This window comes from Colius striatus, chromosome 1 (genome assembly GCF_028858725.1).
Source record: "Colius striatus isolate bColStr4 chromosome 1, bColStr4.1.hap1, whole genome shotgun sequence".
Taxonomy (NCBI): Eukaryota; Metazoa; Chordata; class Aves; order Coliiformes; family Coliidae; genus Colius; species Colius striatus.
Window position 1 is genome coordinate 51136508 of NC_084759.1, and position 26533 is coordinate 51163040.

A 26533-nucleotide genomic window follows, 5' to 3' on the forward strand; every position below is an offset into this window, starting at 1 on the left:
TGAAGAAGGATTATCAAACATCTTTAAGGAAAATACAGGGCCTATCAGATGGAGAACATAACGTTCTCTCAATAAATAACTAAAGAAAAAGGTTGGTTATTGTTTTGAGGGTTTTTTTTCCCCAAAAGTTTGGTCAGAAAAATAATTACAAGTTAACCAGAGGTCAGTGCTGTAAAACACTCATTCAAAAACTGTGTACTGGACTAATATGCTATAAAAGTATATTACTACAGTAACAGTAATTCAGTGATAAAACCTGTCTGTAGTACTGTATCCTTGTGTGTTTAAATGTTTTGATTAATTCTGTAGAAGTGCACAGAAGCCTTTTATTTTTGCAGTGAAAAACATCCATTAAAAAATAAGGTTATATAAGAGAAGACTTCAAATGTAGATAGGGATTTCCTTTCAAGCTGATCTTTAATCATAAAGGTCAAACCTGTAACAATAAAATACTTGAAGGGCAAGAAGTTGTTATGTCCAGGTATTGATTTTTAAGACCTGACCCTTGCCAAGTATCAGAGGCCATGGGAGGCCATTGACAAAAGTAAATTAATAAAAAGATTAAAAAAATGTTGGTACTTTTTATGTCTAAATACAATATAAAAGAAAAAAAAATAAAAAGCTCACAACCAAAAAACTCCACTATGTAGGACTAACAATAGATTCAGATCTCAAGCACTACTGGCAATAGTGGAAATCTGCAATTGTTGCAGCTAAGCTAATATCCTCTACACTAAAAAGCTTTCAGCTTCTTTTTGGATATGGTTACTGTGGCTGACAGGCATTGCAGAAACATAGTTTCTGTTCATTAGAGTAAGCTAAAAGTTTTCAGAGCAAACACTAAAGAAATTTGATATTGTTAAGTGGGACTGCCTATGCTCTCAAGCTTGCAGCATCATCAGTGCGAGGCACACCTGCCCCGTGACCTCCTTCAAGTCAGGAGAACCCCTTCAAGTCAAGGACAGTATCCTTTTGGATAGTTGTAGAGAGTGATAAGGCACACATACCAGCTGCTTCCCTCTTCGGAAGGATGCCCATGAGTCCAACTTTCCTGAAAGATGGGAGCACATGAACACCCCAGCCCGAGTTCTAGAAGATCTGACAGCTTCTTATTGAAACTGAGAATCAGATAGCAGGAATGAACAAAGGATTTCAGAATGTTCATAAAAACTGTCCATGGCGTAATAACAAAATGTTTAGTCTCATGCTATAGCTGATAATATCCACAGAGAAGCTTTAAATTCTTATTGTTAATTAAATGACTTGTAATTTAGAATATTCTTATTCATACTTTAATGCATGGATGTTTTTCAGTTTAGTGGAGCTATGTTTGTCACATAAGTGAATGTCAATGGAAAAGTATTTGCATAAAAGAACTTTCTACTGGCACATTCTCAGCAGAATTCTGTAGCTATGCTTCTTCCTCCTGTGTCAGCTGGTATCCCTTGTCACTGAAGGAGAGTAATTTCAGCAGTGTGAATTTTGGTAGGAGTGGGGATAAAAAGGTTCAAGTTCTCCAAACTTAACTGCAGAAGATTTACTGTGCAGATGTTCTCTTGTATACCTTTAGGAAAGATCTAAGTACTTTTTTCTGTAGTTCTAAGAACCTCTCACCTGAAGGAGATGTCATTGGCAATGAGCAACTTGCAGAAAAAAAGACACTTCTAATGTGGTGTCTTCTCCCAGTTGACCCATAAGGATTTGCAGCTGGAGAAGTTTTTCCCCTTAACCCCTGGGGTCAACGTTCTCTGAGTCACCATAGAATATGCAGAACTCCAGATTATGTATGAGAGTACAAAGCAATCATTTTCTTGTTACTACACGATAGGTAACTAGGACTAATGAGCTATGAAGCTAAATGATAGTATGATTGCCACCAGTAATAATTCTCAGGTGGCCATAAAGGAAGTCATCAGTCAGATTTAGAATGAGCTGATCTGCCTGATTTTTGGTTTGCCACCTTCCAGTTCATCAATTTTTGGGTTTTTTTCCCTGTGGGGTTTTACACTTTCCCATGTTGGTAGTTTTCCTCCTGAATAACTCCCACAATCCTGTCTGTGGCTTTGCTTCCAGTACTTTAGCTTTTACCATGGAGTTTCTTACACTAAAACAGTAAAACTGAATCTGTAAAACTGAGCCAAGGATACCCAAACTCACATCAAACTTGATGGACAAACTACAGAGCTCCTGAAGAGAGGTAACAGGACATTATTTTTTTTTTTATGTTTTGGACTTTCTTGTATTGAGTGATTTCTCTGTGCATTCCACTCATGGCTGTATTCTTAGCATGCTTCTCTGAGGGGAAGAAAGGAAGATTTCTTTTCCCTCTATAAAGTCCAAAACATGCAAAGTTGGAAAAAGTGCTTTGTTTTTTGCCTTATGACTTGTGTCACAGTAAGTTTAATACTTAGGAGCTAGTAGAGGCATTTGTTCTTTACAGTGGTTGGTTCCAAACAGAAATGAAAGAAGAAATGCCAGTGTTTTTGGCTGTGAAATTTCATGGGTAGGCCTTGAGTTGGTACAATAACAGGACTGTCACATCTTTATAAATTGTAGCCTTCCTTTTTGTACCTTCTTTTCCTTAAGCAGCTAGGAAACAGGCTGAAGAGTGTCACAATAAAGACCTTATGGCAGAAGCACCAAAATCTTGTCCATTACAGCCTCTGACTTAAGACCAACACATTATATATTGTGGTTGTTTTCGTGAACTGTTTCTGTGATTGACATTACAGAAAAGCATGTCAATCTCAATCAGAACACAAGAAGACAAAATTATCTGTTTAATGGTAGCACAAAGATGTTTCCTTGGACTGACTGAAGCCATATGAATAAAAGAGCACAGTGATTAAGGCTTTTTAAACAGTTGTTGCTAAGTTTCGTATTTCATAAACATGGATTTTATACATGACATTACAGTGATCAGCAAAGGATCTACACAGCTTTAAAATATACTTGACTGTGCAATCAAATGGTGTGACTGTAGGTCACGGGGCTTTAACTTTTGCTGCATGTGTATTAGTAATGGCATAATTATCTTAAGGACTTGTTTTGGCAGTACAGCATATCCAGTTAGCCTCAGGCAACTTGCTCCATTTTGTCCTAATATGATTGTATTTCTATGGGTACATGAACTAAATAAACTCTGCTCTTGTGAGACCCTACCTGAAGTACTGTATCCAGCTCCGGGGCCTCTAACATATGAAGGATATGGACCAGTTGGGAGAAGTCCAGAAGAGGACCATGAGGATGATCAGAGGGCTGGAGCATGTCTTCATAGAAGTTGGGTTTGTTCAGCCTGGATAAGAGAAGGCTCTGGGCAGAACTTATAGCAGCCTTCCTGTACCTGAGGAGAGCATACAAAAAGCTGGAGAGGGACTTTTTACAAGGGCATATAATGATAGGACAAGGGGTAGTGGCTTCAAACTGAAAGAGTGTAGATTTAGATTAGATGTAAGGAAGTTTTTCACTGTGAGAGTGATGCCCTGTAAACAATAGCCCAAAGAGGTTGTAGATGCCCCATCCCTGACAGTGTTCAAGGCCAGGTTTGAGCAACCTTGTTTAGTGGAGAGTGTCTCTGCCTATGGCAGGGATGTTGGAACTAGATGACCTTTTAGGGTCTCTTCCAAGACAAACCATTCTATGATTCTGTCTCTGATACATCATGTGCTGCAATCGCATTTTTGGATTTCAGTTTTATGTGACAAAAGTCACCTAATTTTTTTATAAATGTATGAATATGTACAATCTCATCCTATTAATAATAAGAGCAGAAGTAGTACAGAACCTGCTTGGACTGTGTTTTACAGTCATAGTAAAGCAGTGTGTTGCTTGTATTCTACTTCTCAGTATAATGCAATATAATATAGTTCTGTTATTACATCAGGGGACATAATAAACAGTAAATATTGAGAGGGGAAGATTGGCTGCCATTTCCAAGTGCAAACATGCATTGAAATCAGACAATTGTAGCCATGTAGCCAGCGAGATGATGAAACTATACAGTGCTGAATCACAGCCTTACCATTTGCTTTCCACAAGGCAATGAGCACAATGCCAGTAATACACCCCCCAAGAGGTAACTAAAGATTCCTCTCACAGACTGTGCTATCAAAAAACAATTGTCTGACTGTGTATGCTTGGAAAATAAAATGAACCTGAGTGCTGGAGAGTGGTACTATTTCTAGTAGTTTAGTTAGGAAGACTCTAGGGACTTCAGCTCTTTCTTTAGCATCTGTATATTCCTAGTTTGAACAGGTTTGCCTTGGCCTTCTTTTCGGTAACTTATTACTGAGGGCTTCCCAAGGACAACAGGGTCAGGACTTCTTGTAAATGAATGTTCCCCATGGGACTTGTAATGAAGAGATAGTTAACTAATTATCAGTCTGTTCTGAAGGCATTCATTTTTTAATTGACCTCAAAGCACTCAAGGAACAAAAGGAATCTGAGCAAAGATGATTTGGGTCTAAGGCAAGCTAATGAGGCATTTTCTTTCATGGGGTGGTTGCACAGGTTTATTGGAGTCCACTGGACATACAAGTTTTTCAGGTTCACTATGCTGTTTATTAAAATTAGGAGAGCTGTATATGACAACATGATCTGTGTCTTACAGACAGCTTTCCCTTCCTCTAACTGTCATTTAGCTTTCATTTTCTGTGCAAATATTAATCCTATCATCACTTGTCAGGACAATATTACAATTTTAAATAATCTGTTTCTCTTTAGTTTGTGTAGGAAATTTCAGTTCTGTGACTTGAATGTCAGGTGTAATTTTATAGATGCTACCTACAGGGCTGTTATACCCCACAGAGAAGATATTTAAAAGTCAGAAGGAACCTTAGGACTTTTTGGTTAGGGAACAGGTTTTGCTCAACAAAAAGATATTTTAATTTTCACAATCAAATATTGGCTAAATTTATGAAACTTATGTTTCTAAACTGCTAAATAAGTTAATGCAGAAAATGTGATACTGCTGTTTGTGGACTTTTAAAGTTAAAGGTGATTGTGAGTCAAATTTTTCTATAGCACTATTTTCTCTTTGCATATATGAATGACAGAAGGTTATAAGTGTACTGGAAAAGAGTACCCTTCTACAATAGAAAATGAATAATATGATCATAAAGAGTTCTTCCATGCTTCTGATTTCACCAGTAGAGCACTTAAATTGACAACTTGAAAAAGCAGGTGTTCAGAAAGATCATCACTGATACAGACAAAGGTCTGAATCTCAAAACAGTGGGAAGAGGTTAAAGCTGAATGAGAGTTTTGTTATAACTCAATTAGTCATATTGTAAAAATTTTTTTTAATATAGAAAATGAGGTGTAAAATGTTAATTTAAAAACAAAAACTCCAGCTATTCCATTTATTTATAATTCTCAGAGGCAGGAAACTCTGAAGTGCTTAATCATAGAACCATAGAACAATCCTGTTGGAAGGAACACTGACAGACCATTTGGCCCAAAGCACTGTGGTAAAGGGAACCTAGATAAGATTAGCTAACACCCTATCCAACCACATCTTGAAAACGTCCAGCAATAGGACTCCACCATGTCCCTGGGGAGGTTGTTCCAGTGATTGATTTTTCTCACTGTCAAAAATTTTTTTCTTATGTTGAGATGAAACCTCTCCTGGTGCAACTTCTGTCTCTTGCCCCTTGTATTCTCCATGTGACTCTTTGGAAGAGAGGGACCCTGTCTTCTTTATAGCTTCCCTTTAAGTGCAGAATACTGTGATGAGGTCCCAACTGACCCTTTTCCATAGAGAAAAGAACTCTTTCATCTTCACTCCCAGGGCAGGTTCTCCAGCCCTTTGATATCTCCATGGCCCATGACATTTATTTATTGCTGGATATATGAATCAGTATGTTGACTGCATGTTCTGTTCTCACCAGTCATACAATTAGTCTTACCATTCTGCCAACAAAACAATATCATTTTTTAAAATTTATTATTAGGATAGAAACTATAAAATACTGACTGCCTCAGAAAAAATTGTTTCTGAAATTGTTAAACTGTTAAACATTGTTTCTGAAATTAAATGTGCAATGTAACCCATAAAACTCATGTGATCCTGCTTCCAGTTCTAATAATGGAAGCAATGATTGCATCAGGTGTTTGGGAAATCTGACAGTGAAATTGTTAAGGGTAATGTTATATTCCATAGGGTTTACAATCTGAAGATTGTATCATTTGCAAGTAGTTACCATGCTCAAATCAATTCTGGCATTTTGATACACAGTAGAAGCATTTCTGAAGCTTGAGAATTGTAAGTTAAAATTTTTATAAAGACTCTTGTGAGGTTTCTAGCATGTTATGGGGGCACCAAACTGAAATGTATCTGAATATAAAACAAGTGTTTTATACATTATTTTATCACATTTCAAAGCAACATGCCAGCAGGATTGCCAAATTCAACTGCAAAATTTGCCAATTTGGATCATGTGAAGACAGGTGTGAGATTACAGCTGTAATAAAACTAAAACTGAATACTGGTAGCTGAATTTGTAGTAGGCAATTGATTTGATTTATATAACCTAACTCACATGAGGAGAGATATGTAGGTCAGCATCTTCAGCTGGAAACAGTGGTTAGAAGAGTTATGGTAGGTCATTGGGAACTGCTGAGTTAATACTTGTTTAGTCTGGCAAAATGCTGGTACAGCGTAACTGCATTCTGTCAAATTTGTCTGGGGACATATCATTTGCAACAAGTTAAAACTAGTCAGTTATATCCAGTGCCACTTGTGCCATGAAATTCTTTGCTAAAATTAGCATAAGAACATGGGCCATATGGAGTTTCCCAGGGCAAGAATTGGTACATTAGCTGTCAGCACATTTTGAGCCTGCAAAATACTTAAGGTGTGTAAATACACAAATCAGTGATTAAACTCCTTTTAGAGTAACAGAACAATATATTACAAAATGCAAATGGTAAATAATCGTGTTCAGGGAAATAGAGGAAGCACAATAAAATATAGCCTGCAGAATTGTTTCCAATCCAAGTAGTCTGTTATATCACTGATTTGCACAACAAAAAATCCAAAATAAAGCACACACAACTCATTTAAAAAAAAAAAAACAAACCAAAAAAACCCTCAAACTAAAACCAACAAGGAAAAAATGATCCAAAACCCCCTACTTTGTTTTCAGAAAATCATGTGCCCTTTCTTTTGTCCAAGGAGTGAACTAATGACCTGGTGACTCTAATGTGAGTCTAATGTTTAATAACAAACACAAAGTGGTAATCACTGCTTTTAAAAAGGAAATTAAGATTGAGCACACAGAAAGGACTTCTTTGTCAGAGTTTCCATTCACCATTTCCATGAAAGTGCCTGAATATGACTCCAAATTGTGAGCCTTTGGAGACTGCAACCTGCTGGGATCAGTACAAACATGCTAGGGCTTATGAGCCACAATTTCTGAAAACTTCAGCATAGCAAAGTATACTTGAAGCTCTTAAGATTACAAACACTCTATTGTCATGGAGCAATGGAAAATACTTTTGCTTTACCTATAATCTGACCTGAGCCTGAAGTGCAGGAAAGGAAGAGGAAAAAAAATCTTAAGGCAGAATACGGAGAGTAGCACACTGTTTGAATTATTACTTCTTTCTACCAAAATCTAAGTCTAATATGGCAGGGGAGGAGAGAAGAGCTAGAAATGTTTTTTAAAAAACAATTATAGTTTATCAGATTTTTGGGGATGAAGGCAAGGGGTTAGTATAGATGATTTAGGAAGATACATTATGAGAGGAAAGCAACGAGGTAGTGTCAAATTGTGGGCATATCTAATAAATGTTTCACATTTCAGTAGTCAAAAGTCTCACGAATGAATGAAGATACAGTGAATTAAAAAAAGAAACTTAATGAAAATACATGTGTAAGAAATAAATAGGCATCTGAATGAGTTTTTAGCAGCCAAGGTAGGAAGTCTTTGTTGTAGCAAAGAGAAAGTAAATAAGTAAATGAGAAAAAATAATAATATAACTACAAAGATTTCTGCTATACTGAGTTCAATATGATTTTATTTGTTATAATCTCTTGAAAAATCTAGACCCATGGTTGTTTCTCACCAAGCACAATGCTTTGATGATTAGAGTTAATTCATTTTATGGTCTGGCAATTACAAAAAATAAATAGCACCAGATAAAAGAGGAAAAAAATCAAACTTGAATAAACAGAGGAAAGAAAAGCAAATTTTGTAAAAATCATTGACTGCAACAGGATTGGGGGACTTACATAATAGAAAGCATAAACTACTGGTGTCACTGGACCTGGGATAGTAGGTCTACTGAATGCTTTCCAGTGACCAAAACCCCTGAGTTTGTCAAGGAAGGGGCTTACAGACATTATGGGTGTGGTATACTTTAAAAAAATTATTTATTAATCAAGCACACAACACTGCTCTGAAGACACAATATTTCAGCTTTCCTTGTCTTTCTGACATCTAATAAAAACTCAGAATATTGCTATTACTAAAACAATTCTGATTCTCTTATTATGGTACCTCTGCAGTCATTTGTTACCTGTTGAATAGTTTCAGTTTAATGTGATGAAGATGTAGAGTGTAAGACAACCATTATTTTGCCACTATTATTTATGTTTGACAGTAACACACTCACCAGTTTCTGTAACTGTTGTTCATGGCTTAGAAGGAGTGATTTTGAGGATGGAGAGGAAGTAATGTGTTGTGTTGGGAGGGCGTAGTAGTCATGGGAAACAATCCTACAATCCTGACAATATTTTGATGGTCATGGGCTATCTCTTTAGCAGGTTTATACAGTGTTTTATATCATGGTGTTTTTGGACATAAGTGGGACTTGTAGGTAGCACTGCCCAACAGTAACTGATAATAATGAAATGATCCTTTCAGAAGATTTATAGCTGTAAGCTTTTAAAAAATCTTGAGACCCTCACAGAACAAAACACCAGAAAGACAAGAGTGATGGATCAGAGTTGAGGAATGACTAAAGTTCAAATTAAAATACTTTTTTCTTTTTTTTTTTCTTTTCCAAAAACTAAAACAAAAATTGTAATAAGGTGAGGATAAACTCAAGACAATGTTTATTCTAAGCATGTGCAGACCTTTTTTGATACTGTTTTCAAAATGATGCAGCAGCTAAATGTATTATACCCCTGGGAAGCATAAACCTTAGGGCCTGATTCTCCTCACTACATAATAAGAATGGTGAAAAGTAGCCTTAAAGTAGGTATAAATTGCACTTAAATCTTCTTTATGGCTCAGCAGTGGTAGAACAGAGTCTTGGTATAAATGAGAATCAGGTCCCTAATATTTATTTAACCCTTGGGCTTTGTATATCATTTCATTTGCACCTTTAAGAGATTTGCAGAGGGATTTTTAATCAGGATTTGGTGTACAGAAAGCTAAATGTTTTCATTGCCTTACAAGTAACTTCAGTCATAGAGGCAGATCATTCTTTTTATTTCTCAAGAGGGAATGGTAGAATTTCCAGCCTTTGTACAAACTGAGCTAAATGTTTCTGACACCCATAGTACAGTGTCAATTGGAAATTCACATTTCATGTAATAACAGGCCATTTTAATTTCATGAGGTAAAGAATTGGTTTCCACTTGCAAATTATACTGAAGAAAGCAATATTGTCAGAAGAACTGGCACAGTGCTCCAAGAGATAAATCTATCGAATTAAATAAGAGGCTTTCATTACCTTTTTCATTGCATTTCCGTATAGCATAAGCATTAATTAAACTCTTCATTGCTTTCTTCTATTCGGAAGAGCAGTTGCTCGGTCTGACAAGAAATGCTGCCCAAGAAAGCATGTGGCACCCGAACAGTCATTAAAATACAGTTACTCAAGGAGAAGGGAGGAAGGGTAGACAAGGAAAATGTTTTGGTGCATTAGGGCAAGTGAGAACTATCTACAGAAATACATAATTTCTGTTTTTCAGATTTTGACAGCAAGGCAACTCCAGTGATTTGTAACAGATTATCTCACTAGGTATTTCTCTAGGCAGTTTGAATGCAAACAGAAAGCAAGGAATTGTCTTTGAATTGTTAAGTATATGTCTGTTTATGATGAAGGCTTCTCCAGTGTGAGGAATCACTTTTGGTGTGAGACAGTTCTATCTTTTGAAGTATTCAAAACAACTCTGCAAAGTGTGTCTCCTGTCCTGTGCGACAAATGACAAACTGTGGCAAAGTGATTGATACAGACTCAGGGTTCCCAATCAAGTACTCAGTCTTTAAAGAGCTCTTTGGGTAGCCCACCCTTCTTAACTGAAGGGATATTATGTATACTTGGTTCTGAAAAGACGTATATTTGGTTCTGACAAATTTTTACCTGGATTAAAATATTTCTAATACTTTTTTTTTTTCCTTATGATTCCAGGGGAACATTTGAGAATCTGTCCTCAGGAATATACATGTTGCACCTCAGAAATGGAGGACAAGTTGAGCCAACAGAGCAAACTGGAATTTGAAAACTTAGTGGAGGAGACGAGTCACTTCGTACGCACCACTTTTGTATCCCGGCACAAGAAGTTTGACGGTAGGCTGTGTATAATTTACTTATTTTCAAGCTTATGGGATTTAAAAACCAGTTCTCTAGAATGAATTCCAGTTTTCTTTTCTTTACAACTAGACAACATATTTGCAGTTGTCATTTTGGCTATGGTAAGGGTTAACTTACAGCTGGTATGCTTATTGGCCTTGTGAGTATTGCCTTTAATTACCATAGCATAAGAATCGGCCTGTTAAGTGCCTGCAGGCTTGGCTAATGTTGAAACAAGAGATTAGATATGCATAGAGAGGTTTATAATTTTTGTCTCCTAGTTTCAAATGCAAAATTTAGGTTTGCAATTATGTTCACTGTTGCAAGATGAACTGTAGCTCTCCCATGATTTTTATTATTGCAAAGATTTTTGTAGTCTGCCTTTTTGTATCCTTAATGATGTTTTATTTTTTTTCCTGCATTATTTTCTTGTGACTTAGAGTCTCTTCGAGGGCTTCTGACTTCCAAACACTCAGACCTCAGTTGCATTTGAGAGAGATTGTCATGCAAACCACTTAAGCAGTATCAACATGTCTTTTATACCTAGAAAGAATTGACAAGGACAGTTTAGGGGTTTTATTTGTTTCTAATCAGTGCTGCAATCTCTTCTGGTCCTCAGCCTTCATAGAATCTTAGTAAGATCAAGGGTTCAGTGCCACAGTTTGCCAATGCTTGTCTTTAGTAATGAACATCAGCAGTTTTTATGGTTGTGTCTGTATTTGCAAGTCACACTGTATGAAGCTTTTCTAATAAACTGCAGATCAGCAAAGAGTAAATGAGCTGCAGAATATTTAGTCATGGCTGTATCTAAATATAAAACCTATACTTATGTTGAATGTGTCCCCCTATATATGCATTTCTGTATATGCATAAGTAGAAAAGACTCTGGCACTGAGAGGTATGAATTGGCATCACAAAGAGGATTGAAGAGCTGCATTTTTGTATGTAGGTAGAAAGCCTGAAAACAGGTGCAATAAGGCTGGCCAATCCATCCCAGATTTACCACAGAGTTCAGATGGTACCTTGCTAATTATTTGGGAACTTGAGGTCTTTTTTCATATTTCAATTTAAGCACATTATGGCTTTTTTAGTAACCTAAAATTCTGTGTCTTCATACTGACAGTAAGGTATGTAGCTGAAAGTTACTGAACTGATGTAAATACTGCATTCTGGGATTCTTATGAATCTGCTCCACAGAAAGCTGGATTAAAAGGAAAGTGCTTTCTTCTGGCTTATCATTCATGTTTTAAAGAGAATTTGTAATGTGAAGTCTTATCAAAGAGCATTTGAACTTTGTGTATACTTTCAGTATTTTAATGCTGTTGTAAAACCATTCAGAAGTTGTTCACTTATTTGGAAAAAAAACTGCTTAGTCTTTCTAGAAGGGTAAATGCGTTACTGGAAAAATATATTAGCCTAATAGGCTGTCTTTCAGTGCAAAAAACAGATTTGTTGCAGTTTAAAACAGGATGATGCTTTTTGGTGTAAAGCAAATATTGGATTGTTAAATAACATTAGTGCTTTAAATCTTCAAGGTCATGGTTTTTATGATGTGTTATACTCTGGTACTTTGATTGCACAACGAACTTCTGACACAACTTATCCATTTGATGCTAGTACACCACAAATAACAAAACAAATACAGCCAATTGTGATGATTTTAAGGCAGTTGCATAAAGCACCTGTGTTTATATAGAGCAGCATATCTAAGCAATAACAACATAAGGACATTTAAGTAATGTTGAGATAGAGTGTATATTAGCATTGCTGCTGTGAGGAGTTACTTTGAAGTAGTGTTGCTGCCAGCATTTTCGTTCGTGCAGACTTATATCATTTTGCAAACTCTTGAAAGGGACGTGGAAGGTCTTGTAGATGTTTGCAGATTTATTCTGCTGTACCAACTTTATGTCTTAGGATAATCCTGATCTTCACTAAGACTTTCTAGAGGTGTGTGAATGCTTTGTTGAATTATGATCGGACTTTCGTGTGCCTTGCCTCGCTTTTCTTATTTGCTTTCTATCCCACATCCATATACTTAAACACAGATGAAAGGATTTTATGATTTCCATTTTGAAAGGTAATTTGTGGTCTGTTTTCCTTTCCAGGATCTTGCCTTAGATTCTTATTCATAATCTAATCTACAAGGGAACTCAATCTGCTGTAACTTAAACATAGCCTCTAGTCAGACACACATTTTTACACAGAAACAGAGCATGACTAAGATGTGAAGGCATCTCTGGAGATGGCCTAGTCAACCCACCCTACTCAAAGCAAGGTCAGTTATGACAGATCACCCAGAAACACGTGCACCTGTGTTTTGAATCCAAGAGTGGAGACTCCACAGCCTCTTTCGACAACTTCTTTACTGCCCCCACCATACATTTATCTACATGGATCAGATCCCCCTGAGATTTCTTTTCTCTAGAGAAGCATGAGAGATGGTCCAATCCCTTCATGCTCTTACTGCCTGTTTGCTGAACTTTCACTGGTACATCCATATCTCTCTTGTACTGGGGAGCCTGAGCATAGATGCAGCACTCCAATGTAGTCTTACCAGTGCTGAGCTGAGTGTAAGGTTCACTTCCCTCAGCCCATTGGCAATGTTCTTACATCATTTCTATCTCAGTTTTTTATTTCATTTTAGCAGAAGTGAAGTACTTTCCACATTTCTACAAGAACTGATTTTTGTAAAACTACAAGTGGGATAAACTAAATGTGAAATTTGTAGCAAAGGACTCTAAAACTATTAAGTGTTTTGGAGTCAGCTGTCATCAGAAGAAATTATGTCTTTCTTTTGACTGGTAACCAGTTCTTGAATCCTAAAGTCTGTATAACTATAGCTATTTCTTATTCATTTTTCTTCCACATTTCCAAGGGAGTGTCACTGTATTGGGACTTTTAACTGCTTCATTTGACCAGATTCTTTTTTTTTCTTAAGTGTTTTATCACTCATGGTATGTGAAATTCAAAGATATCTCAGAGCCAAAGGTATGATAATAGTATTTTTTCATTTGGTTTCCATATTCTAGACAATTGGTGTGAATTACCTTGAGTCACTGCACATATAATACCAGCTGACAATTGCTTTTTGGCTGAGCCTTATGTGCAGGTGTTTACATCTGTGTTGCCAACATCTGTATATATGCCACTGTATTACCATACCTGATGGTCATTTCAAAAGAATTAATATCTGGAATTTCACTAATGGGTACATGAGGGTCCAGAGAATCTTCTGAGAATCTTGTGTAAGAAAGTGAGACCTGAAATGAGAAAAATTCCATGGAAACAGTACGTGCTTAATGTTCCTACCAAGGAATGCCATACCTATTTCAGCAATCGGGCTCACAAACCTTTCCAAAAGCTAGGAAAAGGAACAAAATCCCTTCCAGCAGACAGAAAACACAGGAGGAGCTCCAGCAGATATGGATTCTTCTTTTACCTCAGGGCTTTGGATAGGACTAATCCAAAACAGAAGATATGTAGTGATCAGCTGTTTCCTGTTTCTAGCAATAGACAAACAATCATGCTCCAATTCTTGGACTCCCACTGCATACCTCAAAGCAGCTTAAAACATATTATGCTCCAAGTGTAGCTGTAGTAGTATCATCTTATTATCACTGATTCCCTTGAGTAGTGGCATTGCTGAGCAGCTGTTTCACAGACAAGCCAATTTCTTTTAAGTATTGCTCCATCAGCAGCTGAAACCTGCCCCGCCGGAAGGTTTTGTCATGAATGTTAATGAAGAGACAAGTAGCTGTTCATTGACATTTTCTCACTAATCCTTTGAATAACTGTAGGAAAATCATGGCAAATAATTTTAATTTAAGCTAAATACATCTCATCCTGATAAAATAGGTACTGTCGCCTCATTCTCGTAAAAAAAAGTACAGTAGCAGTCAGTAGAATGAAAGAATGTCTAAGAATAGCTGTCATGAACTTGAATGGATATGGATAGCCTTCAGCAGAATGTGTGAGACATGACACCTTTTAAGGAAAATAACCTGAATAGCATAAGAACCAATCTGCAGCTGCATTGATCTGTTACAGGGTCATCATTCTGTGTGCTCCTTTTTTTTTTTTTTTTTTTTTTTTTTTAAAGTCTAGGAGAACAGTGATCCATACCCATTAGTTCTGCTTGTATTTCTTACAGTCATTACCAGTAGTAGCAGTGTAAATTACAGGGTGGGAAAGAAAGTTTCAAAGACAATCCCCTAAACAGTACCTACGAGCTAGCATCCCAGACACCTTGTATTCCTTTTTCTTTTCGTGCATAATTTATGAAAGAACTTGGTAAAAAATAGTGAGCTTGAATCTTTCCTTGACAAGAGTGTGTTTTGTGAAGTTGCCTTCCAAAAAAGTAAGAACTTGTGTATCCAGGCAGAAGTATCTCATTAAACCTGGCAAAAAAAAGCAAGGTTGAGGCCCTGGTGAGGCCTTGTCTCAAGTGCTGTGTCCGGTCTGGGCTCCCCAGCTTAAGAGGGACAGGGAACTTCTGGAGAGAGTCCAGTACAAGGCCACCAAGATGATCAGGGGATTGGAGCATCTTCCTTATGAGGAAAGGAATGTGGGACACTTCAGCCTAGAGAAGAGGGGACTGAGGAGGCATTTCATTAATCCTTAAAATTATTTGAAAGGTATATCTCACGAGGAGGGGTTAACACTTTTTTCTGTAGTGTCCAGTGATTGGACTAGAGCTAATGGACAAAAGCTGGAACACTTAAACTTAAGGAAAAACTTCTCTACTATGAGGGTGATGGAGCCCTGGCACAGGCTGCCCAGGGAGGTTGTAGAGTCTCCTTCTCTGGAGGTTTTCAAAACCTGCCTGGATGCGTTCCTGTGTGACCTAATCTAGGTGGACCTGTTTGAGCCGTTGGGGTTGGACTCGATATTCTTTAGAGATCCCTTCCAAACCCTCCCATTCTGAGATTCTGTGAAACATTGGCTCAGTAGTAACAATTTCCAGACAGTGTGCAAGTTCCTGTAACCAGGTCAAGTCCTATACTGAAAGGCAGTGCTCTAGCAACTGGTGTTTTCTGCACAGTCCTTGCAGCTGCAAATGCACTTCATGCATTTAAGTGGCTTGTTCTCTTCTGCACCTTCATTTTCTAAGTGCAACTGGTCACTGAAGCATGTCATCTTCTAACCAGCTGCATCAGTTTTATGAAGCTTCAAAGCAAACTACAAGCAGCTACCCTGTAGTGGAACAGGCGGACATGACTCACTCTAAAATGATTCTCTTTACAAAGCATGTTGTCCAGGCACAGCCAAATCCAAACGGGCTTTAAGAGGGCAAGGATACAGTGTTTTTACTGTTAAACAAAAAAACAGACCTTCCCTTGCTGAACATTTTATGTCCATGGTGTTCTCTTAGTGGTCAATAAGGAATGATAGGTGCAAGTCGTACTGGTTTACACCTCAAATAGGTCTGGAAAAATATCTCCCTGAAGTGCTTATTTCTGTATTGATTAGAGAGGGCATTTAGTTCAGACATAGATGCCTGTACAGTGGACTTACTTACACATTTGTTCAGATAAATTCCACCCCAAGGAACAGAATAAAGGAGTGAAACATCTGAAACGCTTTTGAGTCTATCTTTGTTTGCCTCTTTTAAAAAAGTCATCCTTTCTTTTTTTTTCTGTAGTATTTTTGTGGAGAAAAAGACATTAAAAATATTGAGGAAGGTAAGCACTATGGCAGTTGGTCATCATCCTTTTGCTAGTTGAAAAAATTCTGTCTTGTCAAATTCAAATGACATTTAATCCTCACTGAAGCTCTGAATAGTGTCTTTAATATTTTATGATGGAAATTGTTTTTTGAACATAGTGTCCAAGGCTTAAAAATACTAACCCATAAGTAAAATTGCTGTTTTACAAATACTAAAACTCCTGCGATTAAAGATACTTCATATGCATATGGGCAAGAATAGGATTAATAAAGGACTCAGCTTCAAGTCCATAACCCTGATGAAAGACATCAGTCTTCTGGCAATCAGCCATAAGAGACTGTTACTCATACTAGATTCTTACTGTGGTGGTAGATGCTTACCTGATGTGCAGCAATGACAAAACTGTGCTCTAAGAATTAAAAATAGGGATATAAACACCAAGCTACAAAACAAGGGTATTCATACATAGTGTCAGCACCTGAGATAATCGGAACTATAGCCTTACCATTTACCATTTGTTGACTCTAATGTAGAAACATTGTTGTCCTTTTGCTTATCTTCTTTTCTTATTTCTTTTGACTTTTAGTCCAAACAACTGGGAAATTAAAAGCAAACTTAAAATACAGTTTCATTAAGAGGATCCTGGAATATTTGAAAGGCAATCTATCTTGCTCTATCTCAGCTTGTCTGGAAGAATTTTTTGAGCTTATTTTAAAATTTCCTTTTTTCATTTTCCCTCTTCTCTGTGGTTTGCCAGAAAAATATGGAAATGACTGTTTTTCTGGGAGGAATGTCACAGGAATGTCCCTTTTAGCAGTAAAATGGATCCATTAGAGAAGGGAACTATATGCCTTTATGCCATAAGAGTATTTTTAGAGACATTTTAAAACTAGGCATATTAAGGTCCATTTGTACTATGCTTTATAGTAAATATCAAAATTGCATGTGTAAGTTAGAGCTACTAGATCTTCAGGAAGAAGACAGGAAAGATGTGACATGGGGATATATTCCTTTTGAAGTCTTCCCCACTCGCTAAACTTTACCTCTCATTCTATACTGGTAGGTGAGAAGAAAAAATAAACATAAGCTGTCTACACTCCCATAGTGCAATCTAGCTGTTGTGTAGGTGCTGGTAGAAAGCAGTAGCAGACTATGTCTGTGTGGGCAGCCCCACTTGGTGCTGGTGAAGGCTGACAAATGGTGTAAGGGCAAGCTGGTTAGAGTAACACCATGCTTGCTGCACAATTGTTGTTAGGTGTAACACCACTGTAACTAGTACAGTTGCTGCTGGCCAAACTGCTATAGACAAAATGAGGTCACAAAGGTGTAAACCCTACTAGATGATCTATACTGTAGTATTTCTTGCTTGTTCATACTGTGCATGGACATTCTTGGGACGTTAAAAAATGCATGACTTGATAGATACAGGTACTTAAATTCCAATTTTCCTAAATTTCACTTATTCTCCATAATGTTTTTATAGATTCTTTTTCAATATTACTGATACAGTTCTCACTCATTCAGTCTGAGACATATTTACATTAATTGAGATCTCTGTTTTCAACTTTCCCAGCTTTTCCTAGTTAAACTGAAATTATTTTGCTAAGTGTGTTTATTGTATATGCATCGCATCCTCAGTTTACTCTGGGGTATGTATAAATTTATTTACAAGCATTGTCAGACATAAACTTTTACTTTCTTCTAGTTATACCTCTATGCAATTTGCATTCATATTAATAGCATCACTGAAATGTCAAATTAATGCTTCAACAATGTGCAGGTTGGTTACAATTAACAGCAACAATATTGTAAGGGCAATGCATAGAGAAGGAACTAATCTGTAAAAGGGGGAGGGAAAAAAACTATATAAAAATTACTGTGTCATGAACTGTCTATTGTGACTATAATCATGTAAAGGACAGTATATAGCTTGCAGGGGCAATCTTATATGGGTAGCAATGCAGCTTTTATAGAAGATAGTCTTTATATTACTGGAGAGACAGACGGTGGGCACCATTGCTACTTGAAGTGTGCTTTGAAGCTATACCAGGAATTTTAATAAAATGAACAAAAACCCTTAGAGCCTTAAATCAGTCTTCTTTAATATATGACCAGTTATTAATTTAACATTCCTGAATGAAATTATTTACTGTGAATTGATAGTTTCTTGTAATATCATGGGAGCACCTAGAAGCTGTTAACTATTTATGAGTTAGGAAATTCATCAACATATAGTCTGTCCTTGCTCTTGAAGAGCTACAGTCACAGTGAAAGCATTAGACATATATGGTGCAGGAAGGAGGTGAAAACATCCCATTTCAATGATGTAAGACATTTTCAGTCAGCGAAATCTCAGCAAGATCATGGGTTACAAAAGGCAACAGGAGGTAGCTGTTGCAGTAGTAACTTCAGTGAGTGGGTACATGCCTGTGATTTGAAATTTAATTTTTATTCTGATAAGAGCAACTTGGCCACACAGGTACTAGTACTGTGCTGAGGAAATACATTCTGTCGTTATCTGCTTTTTCCTTCTTCTGACATTGAAGTATTTTCAAAGGGATGTGCAGTCTAAGGTAGGCATCAATTTATACATACTTGTATAAAAGTTTGAATCAAACTTTGGTAGTACCGTGGAGTTACTGCTGGAAGACAGGTGATCTCTGCTTGTTGTGAACTAGTTTTTGGAGCATATAAAATCTCTAGAGGGGAAAAATGCGACAAGTTTCAAACCATATCAAGATAAGGATATATGTGAAGAAATACAGACTAGGAAATGTGCTATGTTCTCAGCACAATTAACTAGCAAGACTAAGCAGGTAAAGACTAGTTCTTTAAATTTCAAAAGCTGGAAACAATTGCTTGAAGAGCTTGTTTCAGTTACCATACAAAGCAAGAAGGAAGATTCAAAGTTGAAATTTGTATTTCATGTCAACAAAATGCCATACACATTTAGTTTTTAAATTATGCAGGATTTCAAATGAATGCTAACATTTCTTTTCAGTTAAAAAAATCCAACATTTGAATTGGATTTGAATGAGGAAACAAATTATTATAAACTTTTATGCTATAGCATATTTTATGGCACAGTGAAGTTCTACGAATTTAGGAAAAAATCAGCACTGCATTTTTAATTTTTACAAATTTCTGATGTTAAAATTTTGTTCGGTTTTACAGGCAAATCTCAAACACTTCCAGGAAAGCAGTGTTTTTTCAGTGTCTGCTGTTGCATATGTCTCCATTCTTTCCTGGTTCTCCTACAAGTAAATAACATATTAATTTAAGGTCTCAGGAAGAGCTCTCAGGGGAGACCTCTCTCACCCTTTTCTGGTGTCTAATGAAGTTTCAGTACTGACCATGAGCTGAAGATGCTTCTAGGTTATGAGGAATGGATTTCAGAATCTCAGACAGATCAGGATTGGCTTTGGGTTTTACCCAAATCCAACTAGCTGAGATTTGCTGCCTAGTGAACAGAACTAAAGCTTGTAGACAGTGTCCAGAAGCGATCTTTTTCCTTTATGAAATCGTTATTTGAAATTCAGCTTCCTATTTTGATACCACAACATGCATGATTTGATGTTTTAGAAGGCCACTGTGCAAAGTAATTAATTCAAAGTAATTAATGACCAGTTCTAATAGCAGAGCCAGAGAGACTTTATTATTCTTGCTAGGGTAATATCATACTTAACTATTCATGGAGAAGCTTAAAAGCATAGGGATTTATTTGGATTTTCTGCCTCTTATATTCCTATATTCTTTTCTTTATTGTGACTGGCTTTTTGAATTGCATTCTTTCATACGCACTGAAATCCATGACGGCACATAAAAACAGAAAAATCTCTGTTCATTTCTTAGCCGAAGGAGAAATCTGTGCTGGACCTAAAAAGAAACAGGCTTAACATCAGGCCTTTGCATGGGGATCAATTGCATTTTCAGCTAATGCATGCATAAAATAAAAAAGGCAGCAAGACAAAGCAATGCTATGCCCACCATGTTTAAAAAACACTGAAATGAAACTCCTTATCCTCACCTTCACCTGTGCTACAGTCGTGATTTATGTAGTTACATTGCTGAGAGATGTGTTTCTCTAGTATGATCTGGTTTTCTACTTACGCATCAGTAGGCTGCTCACTAAAACTTTTTCATTGTTGTAGCAGTGTGCCTGGGAGGAAATGTGGTTTGTTCATTTGTCTCTACAGAAGTGCACAGAGTAAGAGTGATGTGAAAGAGTAAGGGAAGATTAGAGGTAAGAGAAGGACAAATGAGAACTGACTGTACTTTTATGGTGGCCTTAGTCCCATGAAAGGATGGATAATTATTGAAACCTGGTGGCCCAAGGAAAGCCAACCCAGTAAAGATCTCAAATTTGGCAATCTGAAGAACTTTATTGCCATTGCAGTCAATAGATTTATCTGTCAAAGGTTGTAGGATCTGGTAAATCCTCTAAAAGTATGAGCAGGAAATAGCTGTTTTGTGAAGATTATTTTCCAGCAGGATGTTTTGTTGTTTCTGTAGTATGTAACTCTGCCCTGCATCCTGGCATCCACTTTTCCTCTTTAGTTTGAAAGAGGCTTTAGAATGCAAGGAGTATCTGTAATTCAGCATTCAAATGCATGGCTTGAATGGAAACAATCTTAGCACAGCATAAAAACAATAGCAGTTTCCTGGTTTGACTAAAATTTCTAAATGTCTTAATCTTTTAAATTTGCTTCTCTGATGCTGCTATTTACAAATTCCCTAAATTGCAAATGTGTTACTATGCAGACTGGCAATGTCTTCATCAATAATCTCTTGTATCTATTTATTTCTACTACTTTAAGCATACATAGGAAAGCTATAATCCATTTAAATTTAGGATTAGCAGTGATATGAAAGGTTTTTGATGTAATCTGTGAAACAAAAACAAATACAGCATTGAGAGGCAAAGCGCGGGCCCTTTGACCTTTTACAAGAATGACTTGTAAATCTTTAACTCAGTGCTCTGGGTGTGCAAAAGAAGGTGTACTTGGACATTCTATTAACAAGTCTCAAACTGAGACTCCGGTGATATTATTGCATGTGAGTTTGTGCAGTGCTGTTTATGCCCATGTGAAATTAAAAGGATAGTACTGTGGTCATATATTATTTCTTCTTTGTTGCTCTCTCAGTGTTCTCGCTTGCAGTTTACCTTTTTTTTTAATTATTATTTTTTTACATAAGGAGATAAATATTAGTCTTGTATTCTAAATGTTGAACCATTATCAGGCATATGGATAGCAAGCTAATTTTGTGATGGCTATAGGGTGAACAGGGCAAAACAAGACATCTTTGTAACAAGTACATTTTTAGATCAAAATGCTAAAAGTAAATTCAAAATATAATTTGTCAGTGAAAAATGAAAAAAAAAATACACCTGCTTCCAAAAATTTTTAAAATACTGCCTGAAGTTACTCTATTTGATTCAGTGGCTTTTGTTTCCTTTGCATAGAACTTTTGCTTCCTTTGCATAGACCTTGTGTACAGAACTTCAGTGTTCCTATGTGTGGGTTCTTTCTTTCCGCCTTATTTAAAATCTCGATTTGCTACTCAGACCTTACATATCCTTCTCACCTGAGTTTTCCTTCATTAATATAAACTTGTTCAGACTGATTATAGTTAAACCCATGTTGTTTGAGAATTTTAGATGTCAAAGTTTAGGATCAACCACAAGGTAACCTTACTGTGATGGTTATGCATACCATCAGCCAACTTTAAACCAACTAAACTAGTTTAGCTTGTTAAATCAGCAAAAATGTGCTGTGGTTTCTTCAGGTAAAAGAAAGGGAAAAAAAGGACAGAATGAGAGATGTGAAAATTGCATGGTTTCACCATGAAGCATGGCAAGTAACTCTTGGAGATAAGAACAACATACAGTTATAGAAAATTAGGAGGTGGAAATTTTGAGTAAGAGCACTATAACTTAGTGCTTGGTTCTCTGTTTGTAATCAGCTGTGACATAAAGCCATCAAAGTACCAATATAGATTTCAAACTCCTAGGAAAGGGCCAGACTCTGCTCCCATCAATGCATTACCACTTAGTCTATTTAAAAGACTTTATTAGACTACCCATCGAAACAGCACACTATCAAATTCTCTAATAGACCATCTATGAACAAGTACAGCAAGTTCTGCAACAGCTAAAAGGTTTCTTCTCAGCTTCTGTTTGCAAAACATGTGTGAGTTAATGGAGTATCACATTTATATAGTGCTGGGGCATTGACCTGAAGTCTCTTCAGGAAATAGATCCAGGTTTTACCTTGATGTGCTGTGCTTTACAATGGAAACAGTTCTGATTTTCTAATAAGATGATAGTGTTATTTGTTCATTAAATAATAAAGGTGGATGACAACTTTTCTATCCCTAAATCTTTACCTTCTATGCATTACTATGCTGTTTCTTCTTGGAGGCAAGTTATCTTCCAGCTAAGTCTCACTCTGTGTTCCAACTTAATTATTGTGTAAACAGGGCAGATCAAAGTTTAAAGCAGGATGACAGTTTGTGTGACTAGGGGAAAAGAAAATAATCTCGTTTTGTTTCAAAGAAGAGTAGTGCCATTATGGAAGGAAGTTTGCGAGTGGCATGGAAGTGCCTAGAGAGTAGAGCCCTTTTAAGTCCACATTCCTTATGAGAGCGTGATTCTGAGATTAGTAATACAGATAATTAATGAATAGAACTTTTTCTGACGTCAACCTGTCTGTCATATTTTAGCTATTGAACATAGAACATGCTTGTGGATTGTCACAGTTTCCTGTTAATGTGGACGTATCTTCTTAGATAAGATAGAAGGAAAGGCTGAAAACAGATTTAGCAATTAGAATTCAGTAGTAAAATTAACATTGTCTGTCTCCTACCCTCTACTACCAAAAAAGAAAATTATGAAATGCATATTCATTCTCTGAATGATAGGGCTTGTTTAGAAATCTGCATCAGCTTCAAACATTTCTGAAATTGGACTCAAGACACTTAGCTGAAAAGAAAATTTGTAGTCAGATTTTGCAGTCATCCTGCATTGTCATATTTTAATCCAATGCATAATTTTCCCTGTCTACATAGAAGACTTCACTCATATAGAGGAATGAATATGAAAAGGATCATCTCACGGTGACAGATGGAAAGCATAGATGTTAAATAAGAATGTAAAACATGTGTCCCTAAACCTTTGGACCACAAGGATGTAACTCTTTCAAACAGTTATCTTATCCCTATCTTGACAGTTCTTCTGTATGTGAAAGTCTCCCAGACATGTTTGGTTTTTCACCCCATGTATTTTCATTCTATTATTTATATTTTCTCTCTTTTTAAAAATATTTTAAATTAATATTGGTTAGTTTAAGTCTTGCAACTTCTTTGTGAACTAAGAAAATTTTCTTACAATATTCGTATACCTGTAAAGATGATGAAGAAACCAAGGAACATAAAGACAATTTGACTTTCCTGAGGTCACAGTTTGGTAGTGACAAAATTGTACATGAAGCAAGGGCTGCTTTGCTTCTGAATTGTCTTAGAATTTTAGATGTAGCTTCAATGTTCTTGATGTTGATGCCATAGAGTTTATAGAAAAAGTCACAAGTTTTTTCTATCTTATTGATTCCAAGTTGTTGGGGTTTTTTTCTATAAGCCAGAATTTTTAATTTTCTCCTGTGACTCTAATTTTCTCACATATTTACTTTTTTTGGTAAATTCCTTTCCATTTAGGGTTTTGATGTAGAAGTGTCCAGACTTATCAAAATATTCAATGACTGCACTGTGTTGCTGTAGAAGTGTTTACAATGGCAATGTCTTACCCTTATGAAATAAAACTGCCTTTTTTCCTTGCTGCAACACTGTATTAGACATTCACGTTACATTTGTTACACACAGGTCATTTTTCCCCAGTATTCCGGTTGAGTTTTTTCTTATTTGTCTTAAATGCATTTTTCTAGACAGAACTTACCTTCTTACCAGCTGCCAGTTTTTTATCTTCAATCATTACAGGCTTTTTGTCCAACTTCTGTATAAGTTGTTGCAGTACACGCCATTTTGGAATAATCTACGAATTTAATTAATGTGCTGTTTACTCCTTCTTCCAGGTGATTAATAAATGATTCATTTGAAAGGAACACCCATTCTTTATCTGACACAAGCTCTTTGGGATATACTACCAACATAACTAATTAGACTGCTGAAATTCTGCTATAACCTCCTCTCATCATTGATCTTTCAAAACAACAGCGCTCTCATTGTATCAAATTTCTGCTGTGCAGCTTCATGCCAGCTTCCCACAGCTAAAGTGCATCATTGAACTCCACTTACATATCAAACAAAGCAAGTATTTTCCTTCAGATCTGTCACCAAATTTCAGTAGACTAGTGGCCTCTAGGTTCAGTGTTCATAAAAACATTGACAATTGGCTGGCACTGAAATTGTTTCTATAAGTAGCATTATTGCATTGACCATTCCATCTCATTGATTATTAAGTTATCAAATGTATCTACTAATTTTTCGCCAAAATTAAAAAACAATAGAAAAAGAGAAACTAACATTACATCTTCTTGGGACAAGGAGTCCGGAGGTGAAAGCACCAGTGTACCTTGCATTGTCCTATGATCAAAAGTATTTAGGAAGAAGAAATATTAAAAAAACAACCAGAAAGCTGCAGAAAGAGATGTTTTCATTGTCTTCAACAGATGAAGATGACAGGAAATTTGTTTGCAAATACTACAAATGTGCTTAAATTCCTTCAACTGACAGCATACAATACATGCAATTAGTTTGCTGACTGGCCTAGCACCTGCCTGTTACAGCACTTATCTGAGTTATCCACCATTTTAAAGCTCTGTTCTCAGAGGACTGATGGGAATCAGGATGTCATCTTGAGGCTTTTCTCTTGAAATATCTCTGCAGACAACACCAAGCTAAATGTTCTTCTACTCTTTATACAGCTATTGCTTGAAGATAGCTTATTAGTAAAATGATTGATTTATGCTTTGACCTTTACTGTTTAGTAACTGATCTGTTTGCCTCTGAAAGACAAAAATGCATGTCTTATGAGGTAGTCCTGCCACAATTTCAAAGCATCTATTTTAAATGGAAACAATGAAACCTGGTATTTGAAAATGCTGCGTGTGGAATATCTTAATAGAGATGATAGTATTGACTAAAATACTAACATGTGACCTGGAAGCCTGTCTAAAATGGACATGTACTGTGTAGAGCTGTATACCCTCCTAAACATGAATCGATGTTATCATTTATTCACAGAAGATTGCACCAAGGAATACTTTTAATTGGATGTCTCATAGCTAATGTTTAGAACATCTGAATGACTCTGAAAATGCATTCTCTGTTTATTGCTCAGTAGTTTCAAGTTAATTTGATTTAGTTTTAAGGCTTGATTTGAGACAGAAAAGACACCTCCAAAAAATGAGATGTGGAGGTATTTAGGAATTTAATATTTCTATTGCTTGCTAATTTGCAAATATGATCTTTCAGAGTCTATTGCCATCCCTAGAATCAGCGCTACGAAGAAATAAATACAAATCTATGAAGTCCTGAAGTGCAGCAGGTGCTGGCTCTGACATTTCAACATCAGTTTGAGGTTCAACAGCTTTGCAGGACAGAGATTGTCAGTTTGCAGGTGTTAAAATTAAAAGACTGTGAGGCCAGCTGCATTCAGGCACTGCAAGTGTTCACGGCAGGCATTCAAGGGCAAATCATGCTTGAATAACCTGATTGCCTCTCCGACAAAATGACTGGCTCTGCGGATGTGAGAAAAGCTATGGAGGTAATATACCTTGACTTTGGTAAAGCTTTTGACACCGTCTCCCACAGTGTTCTCATTTGGTAGCTAAGGAGACCCTGGCTGCCTAATCTGACTGCTGTGTGGCTAGAAAATTGTCTGGGCTGTCAGACTCAAAGGGCAGTGATCAGTGGCTAGGTGCCCAGCAGGCAGCTGCTGAAGAGAGTGTAACCAGCACATCAGGGGACAAGTGCTGGGGCCCATATTGTTCAGCATCGTCATCTGTGACCTCGATGGTGACACAGAACAAACTTTTTACATGGCACAAAGTTAGAGGAATTGGCTGATGTGAGAAATGTGAGCTTTCGTCCAAAGGCTTATCAAGGCAAGCCTGGATTGAGGACTAGGTTAACAGTAAGCCCATGAAGTTCAATGAGAAGGAAAAAGCTCTGCACCTAAGAATGACAAGAAAGCAATTACCTGAGAATTAGCCCTACTGAAGGGATCTAGAGGTCAGTGTGGATGCCAGGCTGAATATGAATAGTTTTCTCTTAGCCTTATTGTGCCAAACAAGTATACTGGGATAGCTGAGAAGCATAGCCAGTGGAGAG

At 36.7% G+C, this 26533-nt stretch overlaps 1 protein-coding gene across 1 annotated transcript in view; it reads left to right on the top strand.

Moving 5' to 3' along the window:
• Positions 1-10352: 10352 nt before the first annotated feature.
• The window catches only part of GPC6 (glypican 6), a 526929-nt gene continuing 510748 nt past the window's right edge, over positions 10353-26533 (top strand). Inside the window, exon 1 of the mRNA XM_062020522.1 lies at positions 10353-10521. Within this exon, the coding sequence (XP_061876506.1) occupies positions 10353-10521 (169 nt within the window). The remainder of the gene's footprint in view (positions 10522-26533) is intronic.